Source organism: Vulpes lagopus, chromosome 7 (genome assembly GCF_018345385.1).
Source record: "Vulpes lagopus strain Blue_001 chromosome 7, ASM1834538v1, whole genome shotgun sequence".
Classification (NCBI taxonomy): Eukaryota; Metazoa; Chordata; class Mammalia; order Carnivora; family Canidae; genus Vulpes; species Vulpes lagopus.
Window position 1 is genome coordinate 14,772,409 of NC_054830.1, and position 14,680 is coordinate 14,787,088.

Consider the following 14,680-nt stretch of genomic DNA (forward strand, 5'->3'; position numbering starts at 1 on the left):
CCAGTCCAGCCCCAACACTCTCCCCACAGTGGGGTCTGATCACAGCCCTCCTAGCTTGGTTTATTTTTTTGGCGTCAATTCCCTCAATCTGGGTCCAGAGTGTTTTTAGGCTTCTAGATCTGCCCTTTCGACATCTCCAGCCTGCTTGCTTTCCCACCTCCACCCCGCCCGCACCCCTCCCGCTAGTGTTCAGGATTGAGAATGTGCAGTGTTTCCTCCACCAGAAGCTCCAGAAGCCCGGTCCGCATTCCTCTCCTCCCCTCCCTCCCCTCCCTCCCCTCCCCTCCTCCCCTCCCCTCTGAGGCCCTTCCTCAGCTGGGGGCCGCCTTCCTTCCTGCCCCTGCCCCACTGCATGAGGTGTCCTGTGAGACCTCACTGCAGACCTGATGGCACAGTGGTCCCCTCCTGTTGAACCCCCAGGATCCAGGCACACTGCAGAGCGGGTGAGGGGCTGATGGGACACTAACAGGTCCAGGCACATCCCGACCAGCATGGCTCCTGTGTGGCTCCTGCACGACCACCCAGAGCAGGGCGTCAGCGTTATCGGGCTCCTCTGGGGAGCCTGCTTCTCCCTCTGCCTGTGTCTCTGCCGCCCTCTCTCTCTCTCTGTGACTATCATAAATAAATAAAAATTAGAAAAAAAAAAAAAAAAAGAATGTGTGCCCTTCGGCCCCCAGCTGCGTCCGGAGACAGGGGCCCAGCTGCCCCCTAAAGCCGGTGTGCTCAGAGGATGGAGAGGCGGAGCCCCCTGGCACTAAGGGCACTAGCCACCCCGCAGTGCCCCAGGCCACCAGCCGGGGGGTGGGGGGGTGGGGGGGTGGGGGTGGGCCGCAGAGGATCCCCCCCACCAATCTGATGGCAGGCTCCCTTGGAAGAAAAGCCCAGTCACACAATGCTGTATTCTCTTCGCCAACAATCTTAAGCTCACAGGAAATTGGCAATTCCAGTGTACGGAGCGTTTGTCCCCCTGAAGCCCCGGGGAGTTAGGGTGTCTGCGCCAGGCCTCAGCGTGCGTCTCCTCCAGGCCAGGCGGCTCCCCCCGAGGTCACAGCACGCCGTCCCCACCGAGACAGCGGCAGGGTCGCCTCACGGCCAAGAGCTCCTTGGACCCGTGGGTTTCTCTGTTCGGGGCTGTCCAGAATCGCAGGCCGTTTGCCGCTCTGTGCCTTTGTCTCCTTCAGTCTGAAGCAGTCCCCTCCGTCCCAATCCGGCCAGTTTTGAGGAACCCGGGGCCGTCGTTTTGTAGAAGGCCCTTAGCCGGGCCCCCGCCGCGGTTCTTTGGCAGGAATCTCTGGACCGACAGACAGACGTGGTGCTGCGTTCCCTCCAGGAGTCCAGGGGGCCCGCGCGCCTTCCACCTGCGCCTCGATCCGTGATGCTTACTTGGGTCACTTGATTGATTAAGCAGCGTCTGCCCAGCTTCTTCCCTGCAGGTCACTCTTCCCCTTGTAAGGGACACATGTCTCGTGGGCAGGTAACACGAGGTTCAGAAAAGATCCCGTTCCTCCTCTGATTATCGGAGCATCCACGTGCTTACCTGTGGGTGTGCTCCAGGGTGCCCACGTCATTGTCGTCATTGTCGCTTTCATGACCTTGCTGACCTTTGGGCCCTGGACGCTCCCCCAGCTCGCCCCTGTGTGCAGTTACCGGCGTGTTCCCATCATCCCTTAAGCACTCTCCTGCTTTCTGGCAAAACAACTTGTTCTGGGCTCCTTTTCGACTTTCCCTGCCCCAGCCCTGGAATCAGGCACGTCTCCCTCCCCAGTGCTCTGGTTCCTTTTAGTGGGAAGCTGGATTGAGAAGCCAGTCAGTCCTTGGACCCTAGGGCGGCTGGGGGCCGTGGAGGGGGTGCTCCATGGTCGTTCCAGTGACAGCTAGGGAACAGGCGTGCACGTTTCCATCTAAATTTAGAGGTTCAGGGCAGCCCCGGTGGTGCAGCAGTTTAGCGCCGCCTGCAGCCTGGGGTGTGATCCTGGAGACCCGGGATCGAGTCCCACATCGGGCTCCCTGCATGGAGCCTGCTTCTCCCTCTGCCTGTGTCTCTGCCTCTCTCTCTCTCTCTGTGTGACTATCATACATAAATAAATAAAAATTAAAAAAAAATAAATTTAGAGGTTCATCTTTATATGTTCAAGTCCACAATTGCACACCGATGGCTCTAATTTTAATCCTACACCACGTGATTCATTCTAGTTTTCTCTCTCTCCATGTTTGTACCTCCCTTCTCTGATGAGGAGTAGCCTGGCTCCCATTGTCTGGAGCAGATCTGCTTATTTGATGGGTGGTGCCCTGTATGCAACCTACCCCTCATCCCTGCCACCCCCCACCTCCCATGCAGGATCTCCCTCTCCTCACTTGGACTCCCACGCTCCATGCAGGGCCTCTGCCTCCCTCCACCCTGCTGGGCCAGGACAGTCTTTGCTCCCTTCTCCACCTTCGATAGCATTCTGGGGCACCGTGGCTCCCACCTCTCTCACTGTGGTCACCTCTGCTTCAGGATAGGTTGCTCGAGAAGCAGAACATGAAGCAAGGAGAGGATTCCCTGGTATTTTTAACCAAAGATGCACCAAGTGTATCGAGACAGAACCACAGAATAATCATAATAAACATTCTACAAAATCAGGCAGTGAGGCCCAGGTCACGCTGTCAAGAGGCCTCGGAGTGTACCTGTTTTGGAGTTGCCCCACTTGAGTTCGGATACCAGTGCTGCCCCAGGGGAGCTGGGGCCAGTTCCTTAGCCTCTCTGAGCCTCAGTTTCCTCAAATATAAAATGAGGGGATGACAGCAGCTTCCCTCCTGTTGCTGGTGTGAGGCCTCCGGGAGCTAATGCCAGGGAAGGGCATGCCCCTGCACCTGCCCACCCTAACTGCTCAACAGATGTGAGCTCTGACAACGATCGTGTTTTTCAGAATTCTATAAAAAACAATGATTCTGTATTAGAAGGCAGGGCCAGGATGCTGGGTGGGTGTTCCCCGGGCAGTGAGGCGCTCCCAGGCCTTCCTCCTTTGCAGGCTTTTGTTGGCAGGCCCGCAGACGAGTCTGGGAGGGTTTCCTGGACAGAGGACCCTGTGGCTGTTGCCTTAAGACGTGCAGGCCAGGCCTCAGCTGCCACTGCTCTCCGACCCAGGCCGAAGCAGGCAGCAGCCCCAGCCAGTGCACCAGCATGGAGCTTTGGGGGGCCTACCTGCTCCTCTGCCTCTTCTCCCTCCTGACCCAGGTCACCGCCCAGGAGTCCACCCCCAAGGTCAAGAAGGCTGTAAATGCCAAGAAAGGTAAGGAGGGGGACAGGGCTCCTCCCCATCTTCCAGGGAGCTGGTCAGCCAGTCCTTCACTGCTCCTGATGCTCCTTCCCTTCATTTTCCTTCTTGATAAGTCCAGGGAACTTCAGGGAAGTTCCCCCGAAGCCTGGGAGAGTTCTCCGGTACCAGGGGCAGTTGTGAGAATTGTAAGGATCACTGATTCTCGGAGTGGGAAAGAACTTTCCAGATCATCTAAACCCACTCCCCCCATCTTCACACCCCAAATATTTTAAAGAAATGAAACCTTGGGTTTGGCAGTGCCAAGGGGCTCTGCTTTGTAACCTCCAAGCCTGGGGTTACTCCATTATAAAATGGGGATAGTGGCATTTGCTGAAAAGCTTCTGGTTAGGATTTAATGCTACAAAACATGCAAGTGCCCAACGTGGTGCCTGGCACTTGCAATATCCCCAATGCACAGGGGAAGAAGGGACCCAGTTAATTATCTGTGTGACAGCGTATCACACAACCTTGAGAAAACAGAAATGGGGGAACCACAAACCAGGATGCCAGAAGCGGGTTTGCACTCCCTCTGTTGCCTCTGGGTTTGGGGTGTCCTTGGGTTGCCTTGGCTGCTGCAGAGCCTACCCTTGGAGCCCTGCCTGGGGTGAGGTCACCCCAGGGTGTGTTGAGACAACATGAGCGAAATGCCATGGCAATGAACCGGGCTGTCACCCCCACAGGGCTCCGAGGCTCGAGAGAGAGAGTTCCAGGGGATGAGAATGTGGATTTAGGCAGAGAAAAGGATGGCCAGAGCCAAGAGCCTGGAAAAGGCAGGGCAAGGGGGCGTGGGCCGCCCTCAGGCCCCTCTCTGAGCCTCCTCTGTAAACAGACAGCTGCCTGTAGGCCATGGACTAGTGGAGTGTGGGAAGGTGCCTCAGGACAGCAGAGACCCCCCCAGGGCTGTGACAAAGAACAGAGCAGCTGCGGTGTTGACAGATAATGACCTCCAAGATTCAGTTTATAAAGTTAATGACAGAAAATCCAAAATAGAATGGACACCATGCCAATGCCACATTTACTTTGAAAAGTGGGCTTATATACAAATATGCATTTGCTTGTATATTCATAGATATTTTTTCTGGAAGGATCCATAAGAGTCAGTGACAGTGACAACCTCTGAGAAGAAAAACGGGAGCTGAAGGCAATCTCCGTCGGAAAGGAGACTAATGTTTTGAACTGTTTGGGTTTCTTTTTTCTTTTTTTTTTAAATTTATTTGTGATAGTCACACAGAGAGAGAGAGAGGCAGAGACACAGGCAGAGGGAGAAGCAGGCTCCATGCACCGGGAGCCCGACGTGGGATTCGATCCCGGGTCTCCAGGATCGCGCCCTGGGCCAAAGGCAGGCGCTAAACCGCTGCGCCACCCAGGGATCCTCTGGGTTTCTAAAAAGTTATATGCAGATGTTACCTTCTAAAAAATTTTCATTAAAAAGAGTCAATGTCACGCACAATTGTGTCCACAAGTATTCGCTAAAATTGCCACCTAGGGAGGTTCTTTGTAGGGGAGGCACAATTCCAAAGGCAAATTATAGGATTTTTTTTAAAAAAAGATTTTATTTATTTGTCAGAGAGAAAGAACAAGCAAGGGGAGTGGCAGGCAGAGGGAGAGGGAGAAGCAGACTCCCCCCTGAGCAGGGAGCCCAATGCAGGGCTCAATTCCAGGACCTCAGGATCATGACCTGAGCCAAAGGCAGATGCCTGACTGAGCCACCCAGGCGCCCCTAGAATTTTTAAATGTAGAAAATAGTTGCTAATTTCTCAAGTACCAGAGATTTATTTAATCATTCAAATCATTTATTAAAGCATGTGAAAAAAGAGGTCAGACCAGATGGTGGCTTGGCGCTCTGCAGCTGTCACGCTCGAACTTGGCCCCAGGCACTCTCTGTGGAGGTGGCCCCTGGAGACCCTGGGCCCTGAGGCCTGCAGAACAGCTGACAATGCCGGTGGAGCCTTCTGTCCAGCCCTGACCTTTTGCTGGAGCCCACTTCAGTGTTCTCTGACTTGCCCTGGGTTTTCTTCCTTCCACCCACTGTCCATACACAACAGATGCTTCTAGACTGCTTCCCTGCAGAAGGGCCGATATATGCGCTGAGCAGCCTAGCAAAGGGACACCACCGTGCCCTTAAGGTGCAAATCGGCCCGAGAACCTCGATGGTTCTCACTCGGGCACCAGCACCATCTCAGGAGTACATCACAATCCAGAAGGCTGGTCCTTCTGGAAAGGCTGGATCTGGGGTCAGGGGCCCGGGCAGCATCTGCCTCTTCCACACATCTCCAGTGACTCCAAGGACCCGCCAGGATTGAGATTCTTAGGACTAATCAGGGTGTAGACCCAGAGCACACAAGGGGAGGGAGTCCAGAAGAGAGGCTATCCATTGGGGCTGCTTGGTGCCTGAGGGTGAGGCTGTGTGCAAAGCCCCCACCCTGGCCTCCAGGTCAGGGGACAGCCCTGGGTGCTTCTGGGAGCTCATCTGCTCATGGTGGGAGGTATAACCCTGGCCGGCTACATAGGGGTCAGCAGGAGGCGAGGCGTGTGGGGGAGGCGCAGGTGGCTGGAGCTCTAGTGGCCATGTGGCCTTACCTGCCAGGGCAGCTCAGGTGGGCAGGATGGCCTCACAGGGGGTCACAGGCCCTCAGAACAGGGAGACCTGGAAGTCTTTCAATAACATGCATCAGGAATCTGAGGCTCCGAAACAGAGAGGGGTAGCACAGAGCCTCCTGACTCCTTGCCCAGAGCTGCAGAGACATTCCCTACTCCTACACTCGGGTGGAGCACTGTTGGTGCCTTCCTCCTTGACCAGTCCCCAGAGGGCCCCTTGCACACGTGGGTACCTCGGTGCAAATTACAAAGGCACCCCTCTGAGTTGCCAAATTGTAGAAAGGCACCCCTTTCCCTGATCTGTCTCAGCATAGCCAGGGCAAAGCTTAGGGACTAGACATGAGCCCCCACTCGTCCCCTCTGCTGAGTACCTTTGTGCCGTATGCAACTTGCACAACCTCACCTGGCACCCTGCGCCGGAGCATCACATGACTGGGCACAGAGCTGCCACGAGCTTGCCGAGGCAGAGGCCCAGCACATGAGGCACATGTAACCCTGCCAGGCTAGTTTGCCAGTCCTAAACCCTCCTCCCCCTACCATTTTTTTTTTTTTTTTGCTTGTTCATCCAGGTATTATTTCCCTCATATTTGATAAGTTACATCACTAATTTCAGCATATACACATGTTTCTTGCTCGCATTTGTTTCTTGAGATTTCCTTGCAAAAGCATCTTATGAGCGGACAAAGGCTCTGCCCACACCGCTCATGACCTTGGACTTTACACAGGCACAGCTAAATGGACCATGGAAGCGCTTCCCCGCCCTCTACCCCACGCAGCCTTTCCTGAAGCCCTTGGGGTTTCAGTAAGACTGGGGTCCACCCACAGAGCCCTCAGCCTGCACACACAGAGAGACACCTCCCCCCTGCCCCTGCTGGCTCCCGCATAACCAGCTCCCAACAGGCCTCTATGCTCAGGATGGCTCACGTTAGGAACGTGCTCCCGAGCCGTCCCAAGCGTGGGGAGGATCAGACCTGGCGCCACGTGCCCCTGGCTTCGGAACAGGCCTGCTGGCGGCCGGCTCTGCCATCCTCGGCCACTCGCTTCATCCTGGCTTCGGTTTCCTGCTTGTGAAGCGGTGCTACAGGAGGGAGGGGTGCATTACACGGGTCACATGGGTTGACTGTGAGCCAAGCACTGTTCACACACTTGACCTCTCTCTTCTTCAGAGTCCTCTCAGGTGGGGCTCTTTGTATTTAATTAAATTAATTTATTAATTTATTTATTAATGAGAGACACAGAGAGAGACAAGAGACACAGGCAGAGGGAGAAGCAGGCTCCCCACAGGGAGCCCGATGTGGGACTCGATCTCGGGGCTCCAGGATCACGACCTGAGCTGAAGGCGGCCGTTCAACTACTGAGCCACACAGGTGCCCCTGAGGTGGGGCTCTTATCAACCCATTTCACAGATGAGGAAACTGACTTCAGGGAGGTGGAGCAACTTGCCCCGGGTCACTCACATCCTTGTGACCTCAGAGCCGAAGCACGCGGGCACCTGTGGTGCCATGCTCAGCCCTGGGCTGGAGCGCCTGCCCTTCCGTCCATGCTCTGTTGCTCCAGCCTAGGGAGGCGAACTTGGCAGGTCTCAAGGGCATCTGGCTCTGCTTCCTATGCTTTGCTCTCCCCTGGAGCTGGGAGGGTGGTTGGGGGGCGGGGCACTCCTGGCCCCTTCCAACCCCAACCCCATCCGACCCCCAGCAGTTCTTCTAAACACGTGGATGGGGTTTCACTTGAGTCAGACCAAGTGAAGGATACGTTTCTCAGCAGATGGAAAATCACAAGCAGTTACTTAGACTGTCACCAGCAGGGACAGAGAGAAAGTAGACCAAGATAGTAAGGTCTAGGGGCATCCTTTCCCTTGTCCCCTTGGGTGGTTGATGGAGGGCAGGTTTATCCTACCCCGTCCTTGCCCTGCCCCATCCCTACTGCCTTCTTCACGTGTTTGAGATTGTCTCTGTCCTAGATGCTGTGATCCCCAAGATGTTTGAGGAGCTCAAGAGCCAGGTGGACAGCCTGGCCCAGGAGGTGGCTCTGCTGAAGGAGCAGCAGGCCCTGCAGACAGGTGAGTGTGGACGGCAGTGCACCAGACTAGGCCTTGGGCCAGGGCAGCCGCAGTGAGTGTGCTTGCAGCTTCCAGCCAGTACCAGGGCCCTGGCTGTCGGGCCAGCCCCGTAGGCCCAGATTCCGGGTTCAGAGAGCCCCCTCCTCAGCCTGCTTCCTCTCTGCCAGATCCCCTGATGTGTGTGCAACTGGGAATGTTCTCAAAGGACAGAGACTCTCCCACAAGGCTGCATTAGCACCTACCGGAAGCATGGCCCCAGGAGCAGCCCGGAGCAGGGGCAGCAGCCTTCCTAATGAGCTCCCACAGGACCCTCCACTCTGCCAGCCCCCGCAGCCCTAAGGGGCACGTTAGCTTCGCTCCCCTGTGTGTCAGCAAATTTGTGGATGCTGTTACTCTTAATCATCCTAATTATGCCGAGGCAGGGCTTCTCATACCTACTTTAAATGGGGAAACTGAGGCACAGAGCGGTCCTGTTCCTTGCCCACGCTCACCCGGCTGGTTAGTGCAGATTAGGATCTGAGCGGGAGCAGCGGGTGCATGCTGGGTGTGAGGAGAGGCGGGTTTCGGTCTTCCCGGCCCTGCACTAATCGGATAAGCAAAGATGGACACGGTCACACAGCTGCAGAGCCTGGGGGCAAGGTCGGGTCTCCTCTGGGGCCACCTAATCTCTCTCTCCACCATAGCATCTCAGACTTGCCCACTCCTCTGCCCCAGGGAACACAGAGAATACAGACCGACAATAATAGAAAACACTCAAAAGGGAATCCCTGGGTGGCTTAGCGGTTTAGTGCTCGCCTTTGGCCCAGGCCGTGATCCTGGAGACCTGGGATCGAGTCCCACATCAGGCTCCCTGCATGGAGCCTGCTTCTTCCTCTGCCTGTGTCTCTGCCTCTCTCTCAATCTGTGTCACTCATGAATAAATAAATAAAATCTTAAAAAAAAAAAAAAAGAAAACACTCAAAAAAAAAAAAAAAGATAACACGTGAGCCTGGCACTGCTCCAAGGGCTTTATGTATATTAACTTTTAATTTTCTTCCCAGAAAACCCTTGTAGTGGGTTTACTGCTATAACCCCACCTCCATTTTCCACTAGGAAGCTGAGTCTTTTGCTAACAGCACAAGGGAGCAGAGTCTTGCTCTTAGCTCTGTCGATGCTTCCTCTCCAGTTATCTTCCTAGGACCCTTCCTGGGCCCCTTCCTGGGCCCCTTCCTGGGAAATCTATAAATCTCCCTGTGCTCACAGCCATCCTCTAGGCTGTTGCTTCTCTGACAGCATATCTTGAGCTTTGGGCCCTCCCTTGACCTCCAGATCCTTCTCACTGGGCAGTCTACGCCTGCTTCTTCCCACCCAGGTCTTTCTTTCACCAGGCACACTGGCCATCCTTCTGTCCCTCTAACGTGCCATACTCTGTCCCCTCTACCACAGGGCCTTTGTACCTGCTGTTCTGACAGCCTGAATGGCTCCCCCAATATCCATCTAGCATCATCACTGTCTCAAGACTTTTTTTAAAATTAAAAAAATATATTTTGTTTATTATTCATGAGAGACAGACACAGGCAGAGGAAGAGGAAGGCTCCCTGCAGGGAGCCCGATGCAGGACTCGATCCTGGGACCCCAGGATCACGCCCTGAGCCAAAGGCTCAACCGCTGAGCCACCCAGATGCTCCTGTCTCAGGACTTCCTTGTCTCAATCAGGCTCCCCAGTTATAACTCTCACAAAATGATGTTCTTTCCTTCATCATATTTATTGCAGTTTGTAACGATAGATTCCTTTGGTGATGTATGTCTGCCTCCCCTGCTAGGTGATAAGCCCAGGAACACGGGGGCCCCGTTTGATCGCCTTCTCTCCCACCACCTCGCCTACCGCATATCAACATTCGGGAAATTTTTGTTGAAGGGAGGACAAACACATGATTTTGTACAACCTGCTTAATATAGCAGGTAGGGTGAAGGGGCTCTAGAGGGGAAGCGTCCACCATGTTTTTGCTTCAAGTAAATAGAACACCTAACAGTAGCTTAAACAAAAAGTGAGTCTGAAAGAGGGTAGCTGTTAGGTTTTTGTTCAGAAGCCTTGCCTCATGGTCCCAAGATGGCTGCCCTGGCTCCAGACATCATGAGTGCATGCAAAGCAAGAGGTAGGAGAAAAGGTGGCCCGGCCAATCATCAGGCGAGTGAAAGTCTTCCATTTCCACCTTATTGATCAAAGCTCTATCACATGACCACCTGTAGCTTGGATGCAAAAATGAAGCTTACCCAGCCTCTGTAGTGGAGGCAGACAAGGGGGTTGAGAGAAGGGGGTTGAGAACAGATGTTGACTGAGTCAACCAGCAGTACCTGCCACAAAGGGAATGTTTTTCAGAAGCATAGTGCCATTCCGGGTGTCAGTCTCCTCCTCTGCAGAGAGGAAGGTTGCGGGGAGATTGCAGGGCAAGCTCGAAGGTGTCTCTCCCGTCTAAGCTTTGTGCTTGGGCAGAGCCCGTTGAGGTGAGGTGATGTGGTGGGGATTTCCCCCCACAGAGTCCAGGGCGTCTGGCAGTTTCCCCACCCCCACCCCACAGGGCTGCTGATTCTCAGGACCTCCCGGGCTGGCAGGGCCTTCAGAATTGCCCTGCCTCAGGCAGAGATGATCTGTCTCTACGCTGCCACATCCCCTAGGCCCTGGATGCAGCGTGGGGAGGGGCGTGGCCTTGAGCTTGCGGCTGCACCTGCATGGCCTGCTGCACCTGCACGGCCTGCTGCACCTGCACGGCCTGCTGCACCGGGAGGGCGTGGCCTTGAGCTTGCGGCTGCACCTGCACCTGCACCGCCTGCCTGCACCTGCACCGCTGCTGACCTGCATGGCCTGCTGCATCTGCACGGCCTGCTGCACCGGGAGGGCGTGGCCATGAGCTTGCGGCTGCACCTGCACCTGCACCGCCTGGCCTGCTGCACCTGCACCGCCTGCTGCACCTGCACGGCCTGCACAGCCCAGGGGGCCCGCGCAGCCCAGGGGCCGAGGGGCCCGGGGATCTGGGCTGTGCCTCGGCGGGCGTCCGTCGCAGCCCAAGGCTGGGGGGCGGGGAGGGGCCGTGGGGGCCTGGGGTGGGGGTCCCCCCGGACCCCGCGTGACGGCCGCCCCCCCCCCCCCCGCAGTCTGCCTGAAGGGCACCAAGGTGCACAGGAAATGCTTCCTGGCCTTCACGCAGCCCAGGACCTTCCACGAGGCGAGCGAGGACTGCATCTCGCGCGGGGGCACGCTGGGCACCCCGCAGTCGGGCTCCGAGAACGACGCGCTCCACGACTACCTGCGCCAGAGCGCGGGCGCCGAGGCCGAGACGTGGCTGGGCCTCAACGACATGGCAGCCGAGGGCGCCTGGGTGGACATGACCGGCGGCCACATCGCCTACAAGAACTGGGAGACGGAGATCACGGCGCAGCCCGACGGCGGCAAGGCCGAGAACTGCGCCGCCCTGGCCGGCGCCGCCAACGGCAAGTGGTTCGACAAGCGCTGCCGCGACAGGCTGCCCTACATCTGCCAGTTCGCCATCGTGTAGGCAGCGGGGAGGCCCGGCGCGGTGGCCCGGCCCGCCCCCGCCCCCGCCCCCGCCCCCGCTCCTCCTGCAAATAAAGCTGGTGCCGCTGGGCCCCGAGTGGCTGCGCCGGTGCTGGGCCCTCGGGCGGGGAGCTCTGGGGAGGGGGAGGGGGAGGGGGACGGGGAGGAGGAGGGGGGAAGGTGGGGAGGGGGAAGAAGAGGGAGGGAGGAGGGGGAGGAGGGGAGGGGAGTGGGGAGGGGAGTGGGGGAGGAGGGGAGGGGGAAGAAGAGGGAGGGAGGAGGGGGAGGAGGGGAGGGGAGGGGGGAGGGGAGTGGGGGAGGAGGGGAGGGGGAAGAAGAGGGAGGGAGGAGGGGGAGGAGGGGAGGGGAGGGACGAGGAGGAGGGGAGGGGGAAGAAGAGAGAGGGAGGAGAGGGAGGAGGGGGAGGAGGGGAGGGGAGGGACGAGGGGGAGGGAGAGAGGGAGGAGGGGGAGGAGGGACGAGGAGGAGGGGAGGGGAGGAGAGTGGGGGAGGGGAGGGGGAAGAAGAGAGAGGGAGGAGGGGAGGGGAGGGACGAGGAGGAGGGGAGGGGGAAGAAAGAGGGAGGAGGGGGAGGAGGGACGAGGAGGAGGGGAGGGGAGGGGAGTGGGGGAGGGGAGGGGGAAGAAAGAGGGAGGAGGGGGAGGAGGGGAGGGGGAAGGGAGAGAGGGAGGAGGGGGAGGAGGGGAGGGGGAGGGGAGAGGAGGGCAGGGGGAGGGAGGAGATGGGAGGGGAAGGAGGGGAAGAGGGAAGGGGAAGGAGGGGAGGGGAAATGGAGGAGGAAGGGGGAGGGGAGGGAGTAGAGGGAGGAGAGGGAAGGCAAGCCGGACACACACACAGTTCACACCACCAAGGGATTCTCAGCAGCAGGACAGAAAAGAATGGAGATAGAGAACCCCCCACTGCTGCTGCCTTTTTTTTCTTTGCATAACTTTTTATTATCCTATAATTTCCTGCTTGTAGAAAAGTTGCAAGAATTCCTGGACACCCTTCATACAGATGTTCCCAACGGTAACATTTCCCCATATTGCTATATCCTTTTATTTTTTTTCCTTAACCATTAAAGGGTGAATTGCAGACATGGTTCCCCTTTACCCCTAAATGCTTCGGTGTATTTACTGACAGAGAGCAAGGATGTTTCCTCACATCAGCACAGCACCATTATCAAAGTTGGGAAATTGCCACCGACATGCTGTTGCCTAAGTTAGCGCCCTGATGTCCATTTCCCTGATGTCCGTCTCCTGGCTTCCCCGTGCTGGAATCCAGCATGTCCTCCCCAGCTCCACGGAAGTGGGTGACACCCTCACCCCCAACCCCTCCTGCTGTGGATCTATTGATAGGATGCACTGACATCTGAGTCCTGCTGGGGGCTGAGGGGTGGAGGGAGAAAAGAGCAGAGGCCGCCTGCTGGAGACTTTGCACCCCCTTCGTTCCCCAGCACACCCTGGGGGCTGGCCTAGGAGCCCAATAGGACAGTTGCCAACACCGCCCAACCTGTGTGTCCCCTCCTTCCCACTGCTTACAATAGCAGCTCTCCTGTGCTGAGCCAACCAGAGTGCAGGCGCTGGAAGGTATGTTGTATGACTTAAGTCTTATCCACCAGGACAGGATGTGTTATTATCCCCATTTTGTAGAAAAATAAGTTTGAGACTCAGGGAAGTTAAATGACTTCCCTCAGGGTCACACAGCTCCTTAAGTGGCAGAGCCAGGATTTAACCCAGGGCTGATTCCAAGGGCCTTGGGCTTTCTACCACCACTGTGATGCTTGCCTCCTGTACTGGAACTTTCCTGAAATAAAAGATTGGAAAAGTGGCCTAGTGACCCCCAGCAGCTGCTGGCCAGCTCCTGGCATGACCCTTTCCCAGGGAAGTCTTCCTTGTCCCATCAGTCATGGCATCAGCCCACTATCTAGACATCCACAGCACCTTTTCCTCCCTGTTTTTTGTTTTTAGTGTCTTGCTTTCAGTAATAAATTGATGACAGTTTCATTTGCTCCATGGCCGTGGGGTGAGCTGAGGGAGGTAGCTTCCTGTGAACTGCGTGTCCACTGGGCATTGTCACCGAACACCTCTCCCGTAATCCAATAATTATGGGAAGAGGTAATAAGATCCACGTTAGGAACAGAAACAGGCCCAGAAGGCTGATGGGATTTGTTCAAGACGGCCCAGAGGCAAAGCTGAGACTCAAATCTGGATCTTGCAATCCTCAGTTTTGGGCTTTTAAAAATCCTACTCAGGTATAATCTAGCAGGATGCAGGTGACCCGGGCCTTTTCAAAGTTCCTGAAGTGGGCGGCTGCCCGCAAGAGGGCACCGTGTCTCTGCGCGAGGACAGGGATCCCGGTGGCGATGCCTCCGGGGCGGGCGGCGAGCACTTCCCGTTTCCAGCAGCAGGGGGCGGTATGGGCCAGAGAATCGCAGGGCATCGCCGATCGGCCACACAGCTCTTGGTTAGGAACGTCCAGACCTGCGGACTGTAAACACGGGGTACATCTGTCCTGGGATCTTGTGTTTTATTTTAACTCTTGATACTTTGTTCCTCATGGATTTTCCTGCATTCATTTTGATTTTTAAAAATCTCCCGTTCAAGTATTATTTAGCATGATTACTGAGATTTAAAAAAAAAACTTATAATTTTGTGATTTTTTTTTTTTTTTGGTGCTTCCTTAAATTCTGTACCCCAGGCGAGTGAGTGGTTCACACAGTTTTTCACTTATTGGCGTAGGTGTTGAGGTTAGGTCAGTGGTTCTTAGTCCTGGCCAGACATTAGAATCACCTGAGGTACTTAAAGAAAACCCAATGCCCAGGCTGCACCATAGACCAATTGAATCCGAATCCCTGGGGAGTGGGACCAGGCACGGGGAGTATTTGAAGCTCTCTAGGTGATTCCAAGCCATAGAGGTTGAGAACCACTGGTTACTAGGTTAGGATTTTGCAAGAACCCCATCAGCCCCAGAATATCCTCCTGGGTCTGCCTCAGTCTGAACTTCCTACCATTCTAATCCTTGAGTAGTGGTACCATGCACACTAATCAGTTTGGCCGAAATAAGTTTGGTTACTTTTTTTGTTTTTTTTTTTTTTTAATATTTTATTATTTATTTGAGAGTGAGAGAGAGAGAGCAAGAGCTGGGGGCAGGGCAGGGGAAGAAGGAGCCCAATGTGGGGCTCGATCCCAG

General features: G+C 55.8%; 1 protein-coding gene across 1 annotated transcript; it reads left to right on the top strand.

The window, feature by feature from the left end:
• Positions 1-3,001: 3,001 nt before the first annotated feature.
• On the top strand, positions 3,002-11,578 carry CLEC3B (C-type lectin domain family 3 member B). The gene is made up of 3 exons (XM_041764748.1): positions 3,002-3,272; positions 7,858-7,956; positions 11,089-11,578. Exons 1-3 carry the CDS (start codon positions 3,164-3,166, stop codon positions 11,487-11,489), a joined length of 609 nt encoding a protein of 202 aa, XP_041620682.1. The 5' UTR covers positions 3,002-3,163; the 3' UTR covers positions 11,490-11,578.
• Positions 11,579-14,680: the final 3,102 nt, after the last annotated feature.

Bases quoted from the DNA above. Each gene is read 5' to 3' on its own strand.
- CLEC3B (XM_041764748.1), top strand. From the start codon at position 3,164: ATGGAGCTTTGGGGGGCCTACCTGCTCCTCTGCCTCTTCTCCCTCCTG. The intron at 3,273-7,857 runs GTAAGGAGGGGG...TCTCTGTCCTAG, and splicing joins GGCTGTAAATGCCAAGAAAG to ATGCTGTGATCCCCAAGATG. The intron at 7,957-11,088 runs GTGAGTGTGGAC...CCCCCCCCGCAG, and splicing joins GCAGCAGGCCCTGCAGACAG to TCTGCCTGAAGGGCACCAAG.